This window comes from Lepisosteus oculatus, chromosome 6, assembly GCF_040954835.1.
Source record: "Lepisosteus oculatus isolate fLepOcu1 chromosome 6, fLepOcu1.hap2, whole genome shotgun sequence".
Classification (NCBI taxonomy): domain Eukaryota; kingdom Metazoa; phylum Chordata; class Actinopteri; order Semionotiformes; family Lepisosteidae; genus Lepisosteus; species Lepisosteus oculatus.
Genome location: NC_090701.1, coordinates 32,157,142 through 32,170,071, shown reverse-complemented (window position 1 = coordinate 32,170,071; position 12,930 = coordinate 32,157,142). Strand labels below are relative to the sequence as shown.

The window sequence follows — 12,930 nt, the reverse complement described above, 5'->3', positions numbered from 1 at the left end:
CGTGATTGCTCTCTGAAAATGCTTTTTCTTTATATTTAGGCTCAGATTTCAACTATAGGTCGTATTATTATAATGTTTCTTGGAAAAATGTATTTTATGTAAACCATGTTGGCTATTAATTCATTTAGGGCTAAAATACGTTCATTGTCTTCCAATCGAGTCGAGTTGACATTGGAAGCTTGCCACTCCCGGACTGTTACACCAACGCATTAGCATGTTAAAGCGATTCCATTGAGGAGCCCAGCTACCAGTTAACACTGTACTTCCTACTTTGAAAATACCTGTGAAACCGGTTTAATTCGTCACAGCCAGCACTCCGGCAGAGAGGGGGTTGTACTAGTAAAGTAGAAGCAGGCGAGATTTCCAGTGAAAGACACCTCCCCCCCCTCAAAAACCCAGTAAGCAGTAATGCTTTATGTTGAAAATTGAGGTGGATTTTGTTTATGATAAAGAGGATAAACTGGGATGGGAGGGGGGTTTGGTTTTGCATAAGGGGCAGGATTATGATAATTTGAGGAATTTGCGAGAGTATAATGGTTTGATATATTTGATTTTGTATTGTGGTCGTTATCTATGTTTTTGGTTGGTATTATGTTTATATGGTTGTATAGTTGAATCTGAGCCTAAATAAAAAGAAAAAGCAAGTGATTAGGTTTATGAGCAATCTAATTACTTATTCGTTTAAAACGCTATATAAAATAAAGTTTATTATTACTTTGCTAGACAAAGCGGTGAACATTATTATGCATAAGACAAAGATAACGATCCTGATCAGTTTAGAAATCTGTGTACGGTGTAAGGTTTTTACTTCTTAAACTTTTAAAATACACGTTTCGAGCAGAAAGAAATCCTCTTCCTGGTACAGTACTGTATGTATAGCAAACCAGCACGTCTTTTTTCTCCAATCAGAGGGGTGTCAGATGGTGTCAGCCAATCACCATTCTGAAGCCCTACCATAATCTCTGGTATGGGGAGACCCCAGAATTCTGTCCCATAGTTTAGACAGATGATAGATACTTTTATTGATCCCGTGAGGGAAATAAAGTAAATCATTTTCATTTTAGGAAATTATTAAACGCTCGGTTAAAAGCAAAGGAGATTGTCTGTTATAGTGGACATAAAAACAAGAGTTCGCTGGCATTATATCCTAGAAGACACAGACCGGCGCCAGACCGGTAAAATGCCTGATGAACTATGGATTGGACAGTTTCCAAGTGCTTGTACAATCGATGGAAATGTTCAATTAAATGTGCAAAAGAAATAAACAAAATAATCATTTATTTCTTTATCATATTGGCTAGCTAATGGCCTCTCTTTGCTAGTTAGTGGCTGTGTTTCTGCGTTGGGTAGCAACGGGTGACTGTTCTCAGGCGGAAGATGTAAACAGCTTAATTTTCGTGTTAAATAATTTTTAAAAATTAAAATTCATTCTATACAGTTATGAAATTCTAAAGTTTCATAAAACTTTCATGCTTAAAATGCTTAGGGAGAAATGGAAGACTGGCGTGTATTTTTTCTTTAAACTATCAAGACCAGCCATACACAGTACAGTTTATGTACATACAGTAATGTTTATGTTCCTAAATTAATATCGTTTATGACCTTCAGATGCGTTATGCTCCTCTTCTTTTTATGCTCAGCTACAAAAATTTCCATTTAGTGGTAAAATTCCAGATAAATATTCAAAACTAAGCGGATTAAAATGTGCACAGTAAAGACATTAAATGATTAAATCTTTTCACTACCAACCAATGCACCATGAGTGCCCCTGTCGGTCATTTTGGCCAGCCAATCACTTACCGCGGTGCCCTCCGGTGCCCTGCGGGTAGGTTACTGTACCGCGGGTTTTTACCACGCATTTTGAATGGCTGCATCTGTATATAACGCTCTTCCTGACGTACAGCAGAACAAAATTTGAATAAACCTTGACTAAATATGGTACATTGCTGTTTTCAGAGTGCTCAGGTGGAAAGATTAATTTAAAATGAAAAAAACTGACCAAGTTGTGGCACGGTTAAGGAGGAAACCCTTTGCTGAGGGGGGCGCATTACCTAGGTATCCACAGCTGAGCTGAGTCACAGTAATAGTGAGATACAGCTATGAGAAACCTTTAAGAGAAGCCAGAGTATATCCCTCAGGGGAGACCACCAGGATGTTAGTCCTGCTGTAGCTGAAGACCAGAAGAGGCTCAAGATGAGGTCTCCCATGTCCTGAGACTTGGAAGTGAGAGGGCTGGGCCAAAGTAGGCTTAGTTGCAGGTGTGAGACACTGCTGGTATTGTTACGCATTCCACTCGCGCCGCTCTCCCTTCTTGCATTCCCACGCGCACACCCTGTAAGACAAGCTCACGCCGCAAGTAAACGCCTATCACCTTTCTCTCCCATCTCTATTTTAGTTCTCCTTTTTCCTCACTTCCCCGCTCACTATTGCGGATTCTCTTCGAGCTCCCTAGTGCACGGTTTACTCTTGCTTGTCACAGGTTTTCGAACTCCTAGTCTGTCTTTCGTTTTCGCCTTCGTCTTGTGATTTGGATTGCTGCTTCCCCGTTTGTGCTTCCGTGTTCCGATCTTCTCGCCTGCTTCCTGGGTTTGATTTTTGCCTAGTGTATCTGCTCAGTGTTTTTCTCTAGTCTAGAGTCCTGCATAGGATCCTATTTCCCTAGCAGCCCTATCTAACAGGTATCCTCAATAGCAAAGAGCAGATCTACTTTATATGAGAAAGAAAGCAGAGAGACAAGTCTAGGAGGAGACTGTGGAGAAGATGTATAATTGAGAGGACTGAAGGAGATCAGGAAAAGGGTGGTTGAAGAACAACAATTCCCTTGTTGTTTCCACAAAAGAGGATTTTGGAATAGATTTTTATTTAAAATATTTTTAAAGGATGGAAATCTGTTTTGAAGTGAGTGATTAGGACAATCCAGTGATTCTGCCGAGTGTGAGATTAGTGAGATTTGAGTTAAAGTGTTAGTGTGTAGTGTGAGTAGATTATATTTCAGAGAGGGAAGTGCGTTAGAGGGAGTCTCACAATGGGAATACAAGTTATCAGGGAAGAGTGCAAAGTTCATCTAGCCACAGATCTCTGGAGTAAGCATATCGGGGTGTGACAAGAGTGAGGGCAAACCCATGCTGATCTGTAAGTAATGGCAATGGTGACTGGGCACAGGGAAAGGTGTGCTGGCAGTTTCATGTGCACAGCAAGGATGCGAGAGTGAAATATCAGAGAAGCTGTGTGGTTTGGGTTTGTTGAGTCTCAGCATAAGTGTGAGGTATTGCAGACTGTGTGTGTTGAGTGTGTTTTGTCCCTGAGTATGATAGTAAGATGCTGAAGTTGTGTATTGAGAGTATGAGACCCTTCCTGGTGGCGTCGGAAGGACAACAAAGGCTGGAAGTGGACCTTGAAGTCCCGGGCTTGACTGTTGGTGAGATACCGAATGGCAATCTTGGAGTGAGAGCCATTTGGTAGCAGGAGGCTCCTGAGTTACAGTAAGTAGAAACACTAGGCTCTGTTAGATTGCATTGGAACAATAGGCTCCATGAATCATGTGGGAGCAGGAGGATCCAGATTAGAGCAAAGGAGCAGGAGGCCCCTTGTGTGGTGGCTAGGAACAGGGAGGCAGGCTCCATATGAGAGTAGTGTCATCGAGGTGTAGGGAAGGCCCTGAAGAGTAGCAGCCTTGGTTGTTGCCATGTTATCCTACCAGTAAGGTAAAGAAGGTGGTAGAGTGGGTCCAGCCACATAGGAATGACTGAGGCGAGAGCCTTCTACTGCTATTCCCTAAAATGGATGAGCCAGGGGTCAGGTTTTAAAAGTGAAGATGTCAAGCCCAAGAATCCACGAGTGAAGGGCTTGGTGATGCAAGCAACCTACATAACGATCTTGGAGGAAACTGGAGACTCTGGGCTCGAAATTCCATAAGCAGAGGGCTCAGAGATCCTGAGCCCACATGCCCTGGTTGCACTGATGAGATGGCCATGTACAGCACCACTCTTGGAGGAGAGTGCATATAAAGTGGAGAGAAGAGTGCAAAAAATAGTCTTTGATAGGCATATTCAAAGAGATGGACATGCCTGTTCGAGTCCAGGGTGGTGGCCACAACCCCTGTGGTGCCACAAATATAGAAGCAAATCAAATCAAAGTTTCACTATCAACTGAGGACTCGTTAACACTTAATTAATCTTTAAGTCCGAAAAATACACTCCCGGAATCTATCCCAGAAAAAAAGGGTGCTAGGCAAGATACACTATGGATTCTATTACCTGCCAATGTAGGACATTGGCCCAGTAATGTATCTGGTACTGTAGATGTTCTCTGGATCAGTTTTGATATCTGTTTTGTAATTTTGTGACCACAATTGTGTCCTAAATGATGTATTTAGTATTAGTAGTTTTACATACAACATTTATCATTCATACAGTATTCTAAAGAAGGTTGTGATAGATCGATGATTTTAAGATAAGATCATTTAAATCTTATCCAGTTAATAAAAAAGACAAGTACTTCAGGTATTTTTTAACTATGCAGCTCTATTCTGACAATGCTTATAAATAAACGTATTCTTGCTGAAACATACTAATAATCAAAAAATTCAAAATATTTAAAAAGATCTCCATACATTTTCATTAATTGTAGAGTTCCCATTTCTTTCTCTCGGTTTTCACCTTTAACTTCGCTCTTCATGAACATTTAATTTTAATTCCCTCTGTTTTGTTATCTGTTTTTCTGTTTTTTGTCAGACAGATCCCTAGGCTGTAGTCTGAAATTTACACAACTGGGTTGACAGAACTGAGTCATCTCAGCCTAGAGCAAAGGATGCACTGAGGTTTTACTGAGGCTTTAAGAATCTTAAGGAAGATTGACAAAATAAGCCAATATCACAGCAGTCAGGCTCTGAAGACAAATCTGAAAATGGTGTGGAAACAAGTTTTTTAAAACAATATACAGAGATGTTAGGAGAGACACTGGTAACACCCATGGATATGTAATTAACTTACTTCTATTTTTTTCCTTTTGTTTATATTCCATTTTTTTGTATTGATAAATCTTTTACTGAAATTGATTTTGTTGAATAAAGAGAAGATAACAAATTCAAACTGGATACTGGTCATTTGTATTGGTGATTTGCTCACACCCCAAATCCTTCATAGTGAAGGTAAAGGGGTGTAGACAGAACTTCACAGAAAAAAAAACTACTAGATATTATATAATTTTTCATTATTGCTTGTACAATAACTTTGTTGCCTTACCTCCCGGTATTTCAGTGAGTTCATTTAGAGGGGGTACCGTTTCCAGTGTGTTTGCATATTTCTTTGCTGCCTGTCTTTGTGCATGTCGTGCCTCAATCTCCTTTTTTGTTCTTGGGATTCGACACTTGAAGATGCAGCATAAAGTTATTACTACAAAGAAGTAAAAAAAAGAAACTTCAGAAATGCAATTTTGTCACGCAATCCCACACACTCCTTGAAAACAATTAAGAGCAAAGCAACAAAGATGCATGTGAAGAAGCACTCAAAATGCAGAACTATCCATATGTTTTTTTTTTTTAAAGGACAGAAAGAGTACAGTATAAGAGCACAACAAAGGAACTATCTGGACTCACAGCCTTGTTTTGTTCATATTTATAGATACAGATACTACTCAGTTTATTTAACTCACCCAGAACATCAGAAATATATATTAATTCGACCAAAATGTGAAAATAGTAAGAAAACATGCAAACAATGCAAGGTGGACAGACATATCCTTTTCAAAAGGTAAAATGTTTCTCCATGATACAAATTTCTAAAAATATTCATTGTTTTGGTTGTTTTGGTTGTTATTTGCCTCAGAGACAAAAGTTTTAAGAAATCACTGACACATGATTTAAAAAATAATAAAATACTATACTCATAGCCTGTGGAATAATAAAATGTCACCCACACATGTCTACAGATATCAATGATTTTTGTCATTTACAAAATATCTAGACTAGCAAATAAAAAACTGAAAGAACATACAGTACAGACAACATTTGATTGATCAGAAGACTAATAAAGATCACATCTAATACATTTTCACTTAGCATTGTTGTAAACAGTATACTGTATATTTAAAATGCTGATTTTTAGAAAGAAAATTGCATGTGTATTTGGTGGCTCCAGTACAAAACAAGCATTCATGATGTTTTGCAGTATGGTAAGTTACATGACTGTGCTATGATGACTCACATCTGAAAAGTATTAATAGGCCAGCAGTTTTGCTGTAGAAAGCACTTTATCCCAAATGATCATTGCACAAACATTATTGAACTCTTTCTTATCTTGCGAAGAAGGAATCTCACTAAATCACCCACATCCCAGTCATGGTGTAATGTTGAAAAAAAATACTAATATTCTAGAATGCTTTGTTCTCAAACTCAAAAATAGAAAAATATTCATATTGTCACTGTGATTTTTCAAATAAATGTGTTACATAAGAGAGGTCTTTTAATTTGAGTAAAGTCATAAAACACAAATAATAGAATATCATTCTCAGTTTTGTTAAAAAATAATGAAGTACGGAAGACTTCTGAACTAATTATGTTTTCTTATTTCTCATTATTCATAAACAATGTTAGCCTCTAATTTAAGCTTTCAAATTTTAGAATTTTATGCTTTTTGCTTCTTATGCAAACTAAATTTAACTAACAATAAACATTATATATGTATTTACATAAACAGATCTATCCATAATTAGTTAGCCACTAATTCCTGGTAAAGTTCACAATCTTACCCAGAAATATAAGGTAAAAGAAAGGATTACATTTTGAATGGGACACCGGTCCATCAAATTTCCTAGGTTTTTGCTTGAAATCCAGCATTAAGCAAACTTCAGTTAACATTATTTTGCTTTTGAAGCTACAGGTCTTCTGTAACGTGGTTATTTATTGTCTCGGCAATTAGTAGTAAACTAAATGCATCATGCTAATTAACTGATAAAAATTAAAAAGTAACTGATCCTACAGACAAGATTAAAAATACTATACACAGTACTTGCATTACAAACACCCACTCAGTCCACCTCATAACTTCGTACACTTCTCCCTCTAGTGTCTCATAGAAGAAATCGCATGGATGTTTTATACACCAAAGAACGTTAGAACTGCTGCATATGATGTAAAGCAGGTGTCCATAATTTATTGATAGTTGCTTTCTTTTTTCCACAAACTAACAGCATGGGTTCACTGTAAAATATTTACACAGAAATACCTGTACTTACATTGAGACAGAAATAAGGCTTTGTCACCTTGGAACTCTTCTATTATTTAAAATGTTTGTAACTCTAGAATTCATTATTCTGTCCTGAAGACAACCCCTCCAGGATACATCTAATTGAATGTGATTTTAAATTAAAACATTGTTAAAACATTAGCTTTTTAGATGCATTTCAGATTAACTGTGAACCATACGTGAACTCTTTGCCTGTGATCTTGCTTGTAGAAAAGTCAGAGGTCACACAATTTCTTTAAAGAGCTACACAAATACATGAGCGGCTTTTGTCTGTGTACAATGCTAGTGGTTCTTATTATTTCAGAGTAAAAGCACCTTTCTATATGGTCCCTCAGTCAAGTACTGAATTTCAAGCAAAGATTCCACCATGAAGACCAAGAATCTTTCAAATCATGTAAGGAATTGACATGAATGAAGGCAGGGATTGGGAGCAGGGCATACAAACATTTCAAAGATCTTTAATAACTCTTTTTACATGGTGAAACGGATCATTAAGAATTGTAAGGCACCCAGATAATGCCACAATCAGGCTATCCCTCCACATTGAGCAACTGGGCAAGGAGAAAAGTAGCTAACGATGCCGCTGGGAGGGTCCTGTGGCTCAGAGGGGAGGGAATATCTATGGGTCAGTCCTCAAAAGAAGCTTGTATGCAGCTAAAAAAATAATCTATAATCCTACATTTGTTTTGCAACAAAGCACTTACAGTATGTGATACAGCAGACATGGCAAAAGTATTTACAGGCAGACAAGACAATATTGGAGCTTTTAAGTCTAAAGACAAAGTATTAAATTTAATGCAAGCCCAACTTAATTAAGTTCACACCTGCACATATTTACGTGATCAAGATTTTTCATTTTTTTTCATTTTGTTGACATTTACGATTATTTTATTACCTTAAGAAGTCTTTAGTGTGAGATTTCAGGTTTTTTTTTAAAGAACTAGTTTTTTTTTTAATTGAGCGTAAAATGTTTTATGCATCATTTTGTAGTTTTACAAATTTTGATGCCATAGGACAGGTTTGAATACGTTTGCAAATCTCTGTTCATCATGATGGACATAATGAATGGCTTACTTACAGTTCTAAAACAAAAAAGTGGCCGATACAAAAAACATGTAAGACATGTTCTAATAATAGAGAACAGAAAAATGAAAGTCAATCTAGTTCATTCCAATATCACAATAATGATAATGTAAACACAGAGATCAAAATGCTGATGTTTCACAACACGACATAAACAAAGAAATGTTGTTTCCCGCATATACAGTACTACAATATACACAGTATAGAAAATTAATGTTATTGAAAACTAGGTTTAATTGACTTAATTAAAATTTCTGAATTCAGATAAGTGCATATTAGTGTGGTTTTCTGTTTTTTAATGGTGTAAATGAATATATTTAAATTAATGTTAATAGTTGTCATATTTGGCAAGATTCTCTAGGTGTACTATCCATTTGCCTGTCACAGTTTTCATTCATGACTGTTTCTGTTGGCAGCCATTTCTCCCTTGCCTTACAGCACCTAATACACTCTGATGATTGTTATCTTGAAGCAAACCGTAAAACATATCTGCCCTTGCCATTCTGACAACTGCTCCAGTCACTATCATACTGTACCTAACCGTATTGCATTCAGTGCAAGGTCTTTGCTTAAGTGAAAATAATTACAACACTGATGATTGATGTGCATTTTATTTTGCCTTTTGTTAATTTTTCCATTTGTAGCAAGAAAACAGCAGCCTCTTGAAAGATAGCACCTTAAAAAAAATACAATAAAAAATACCATAAAAAATCATGTTTCCCCCATTAACTTGTCCAATATCCTAGGGGCATGGCAGCAAAGCAGTTTTAACCAGATTTATACATTATTCATTTTCTCATCTAAGTCAGTCTTGGCAAACAAATGATACATCTCAATGTTTTCTGCTCAGAATTTTCTTCAAATTTTCATTTAACTAGTAATTTCAGTGGATTGTCAGGACATTTTATGCCAACTTAGTTCTAGACAAGACAGAAGCTGTGTAAAGAACCAGTGCTTGAACAGAAGGTGTACATAACAATATAGCTACTCTAACAATAAGCCTGCACAGGAACAACACCATTTACAGACCTACTATATTGCTTTTCTGAGAACATTTCTGTTACAGTATCAAAACAGAAAAAAAAACAGTTTGAACTCTTTCTACCACAAGAAGCTATAGCACATGTAGAGATCTCCCCTAGGTTAAAATATGAAATTTAAGTAAAACTTTGGAGAAGAAAAATAGTAACATTGCATTGCATATTTAGTAATATATTTTATCTTTTTACTTAGTACTTTTCGAAAACCATTTTATAATGAGGCAGGAAGAATACATTATGAAAGTACACTGAGCATATTTAGAAACTTGTGTATATATATATATGCTATTGTATTTATGTGAATATGTTGTGCAAAGATGACCCACAAAGTCAACACATTATCACAGGTAAACCTATATCCCAAACATACACCAATATCACAATGAAATAAGAAACAGTCCAACAGCACAGGGAATTAATGTTACAATATATAAAACCTGTGGAGTAATCTTCTCAAAAAATCTTGTTCCTTGAAATGTCATTTTTATTAACCATCATTTTAGCTGATCTAATGCCTTTCCTTTTGTTATACAGCGTTCATTCTGCATTCAGATTGAATGCTGTGGAAACTGATACTCAGAATGTAGTAAGACCCACACATAGTGGTACGTCATGGTATCTGTGTTGAAAATGTAACTATTCTCCCTCAGAACCCTCTTCTATCAGATCACTTTCCTGTCGGCTATTACATCTGAGCCAATCTGTTGTTCTTTCTCCAGGTTATCGTTTAGGTCCTGTCTTTACTTCTGCTACTGCTACAGACTTTAGAAACAAGTTCCCGGCCTCACTTACATGTATTAACCGGCCTGCTGATGCAGTTACACTTGATCAGATAAATGAAAGCTTAGAAACTACTCTACGAGATATGCTTGACAAAGTCGCACCACTTAAGACTAAAAGAGTTAGAGTACACTTATTATACTTGTTCACTCAAACAAGTCTCTCATAAACTGGAACGCAAGTGACACTCTACTAATTTGGAGGTATTTCGAATAGCCTGGAAAGATAGCCTTTTAAATAACAAGCAAGTTATAACTACTGCTAGGTCATCATATTTTTCCAGCCTGATAGAAAACAATAGAAATAATCCCAGATTCCTAGTTAATACAGTTTCTAAACTAACAAGAAATCAAACAACTGACCTGCAGGTCTCAATTGGGCTTAGCCATAACAACATTATGATCCTTTTCAATGAGAAGATTATAAAAATTAGGGACAAAATTCAAACATCTAGCTCAGCCTATAACAATCTACCGCTTACCTCAATCTCTGAGGTAACAACATGAGTTAGCTGCAGAGTTTACCTGAATGATTAGAATCTTTTGAATCCCAATTGAATATTCAGAATTGAGTGCATTATAGTGACATCTTCTAGATCAACTACTTGTTTGCTTGATCCTATCCCCACGAAATGTATTAAAGAACTTCTACCCACTATTGGTAAACCATTTTTAAATATTATAAAGTCATCTCTAAACCTTGGATATGTACCAAAATTCTCTAAAAATGGCTGTCATTAAACCTCTTATCAAGAAACCAAATCTTGACCATAGTGACCTGTCAAATTATAGACCTATTTCTAATCTTCCTTTTATATCTACAGTCCTGGAGAAAGCTGTAACAAAACAGTAACGTAAAAAAGTCTTTGAAGTTTTTCAATCAGGCTTTAGAACACATCACAATGCAGAGACTGCTTTAGTCAAAGTACTGAATGACCTACATCTCTCCACTGACCGTGGCTGCATTTCTATGCTTGTGTTATTAGATCTAAGCGCAGCATTTGATACCATAGATCATAACATTCTATTAAACAGACTTGAAATCATTGTTGGCATAAGTGGATAGGCACTCTCCTGGTTCAGATCCTACCTAAATAATAGCTATCAATTTGTACATGTAAATAATTAATACTCTGAGCTTACCAGAGTAAAATATGGAGTCCCTCCAGGTTCAGTGCTTGGTCCTTTGCTGTTTTCCTTGTATATGTTACCCCTCGGTCATATAATTCGTAAGCACGACATTAACCTCCACTGTTATGCAGATGATACACAGCTGTACATATCAGTCAAACCAGATGAAGTATCTAAATTTTCCAAGATAGAAAACTGTCTGAAAGACATTAGAAGCTGCAACTTCCTTCTGCTTAATTCTGACAAAACAGTGCTGATGTTTGGTCATAAGGCTGCTAAAACTAGGCTACCTAAATGCACCTTGATTGTTGACGTCTTTTCTGTTGCTCCCAGTACAGTAACTAAAACCCTAGGTATTACTATAGATTGTGCTTTTTCATTTGATACTCACATTAGAAATCTTTCTAGTGTAGCCTTCTTCCACTTAAGAAACATCACCAAGCTTAGGAGGCTGCAATTTCTCCATGACACCAAAAAATTAGTCCATGCATTTGTTACTTCAAGATTGGATTACTGTAATGCTGTGCTCTCTGGTTGCTCTTCAGTGTCCCTAAATAGACTCCAGTTAGTTCAGAATGCGGCAGCTAGAGTACTCACAAAAACTTGAAAATATTAACATATTACTCCTGTTCTGTCATCTCTGCATTGGCTTCCTGTTAAATTCTGCATTAATTATAAATTGTTGTTGCTCACTTGCAAAGCTTTGCATGGTCTTGGCCCACAATATTTGAGTGATCTTTTAGTCCCTTATAATCCCTCTTGTACACTTCGATCACAAGGAGCAGGTTACCTAGTTGTTGCTAGAATTAAAAAAGTCACAGCTGGCAACAAATAATAATTAAATTATTATTAACAAAGCATTTTCTTATAGAGCTCTCCAATTATGGAAAAGCCTCCCCAAAGATGTGCGGGATTCAGACACACTCTCAATGTTCAAATCTAGGTAAAACATATTTGTTTAGTCAAGCTTTCAGATAAATATTTAGGAATTTCAAGACATTCAAAATACCAATTTCTGTTTTCATTGTCATTCACTAATATTGTATCTCTTTTCTATCCATCCATTCTGAGGTGGACTGTTTGGAGGCCCAGGTCCAAAATCCAGCTCCTTTTACTGGTCGGAAAATCAACAGCCGATCCTCTACAAAGCCCTTCCCAAAGAAATCTCAACTGAAGGAAGCGAACTGAACATTCCAGACACTGTTGGACATTACCATACATGATTGTGCTTTTTCCACCATGTAATAGAATATAGACGACTCTCATATGTGTTCACTTTAATTTTACCCGGTGCCGGCTGTAGGAGGATAGGCTCCCCCTTTCGAGCCTTGTTTCTTCCCCTACTTTAGTCTAAGGTAGTTTTTCCTTGTCACTGTCAGCTTAGGCTTGCTCACTGGGAGTTCAGGCCTGAAAATCTATAAAGCTGCTTTGTGAAAATGTCCATTGTAAAGAGCACTTAACAAATAAAACTAAATTGAATTGATACTACAGTAGGGTCTAAACATTCACATGGATTTGGTGCCACTGACACACACCTGGGAAAATTTGTTACAATACAAAAACAAGACCATGTTAAGGTGCAGATGCTGGGTAGTGGGTACTCAGGCAAGAACAACTTCACTTCCTAGCTAGGTTTGTTTCACAATCCTAGTC

The 12,930-nt window shown here is 36.8% G+C and overlaps 1 protein-coding gene across 2 annotated transcripts in view; it reads right to left on the bottom strand.

The window, feature by feature from the left end:
* Window positions 1-12,930, bottom strand: part of tmie (transmembrane inner ear) — a 60,361-nt gene that overhangs the window by 16,356 nt on the left and 31,075 nt on the right. For both annotated transcript variants that reach the window (XM_069190811.1, XM_069190812.1), the window contains one exon: window positions 5,244-5,393. In XM_069190811.1, coding sequence (XP_069046912.1) covers window positions 5,244-5,393 — 150 coding nt within the window. The remainder of the gene's footprint in view (window positions 1-5,243; window positions 5,394-12,930) is intronic.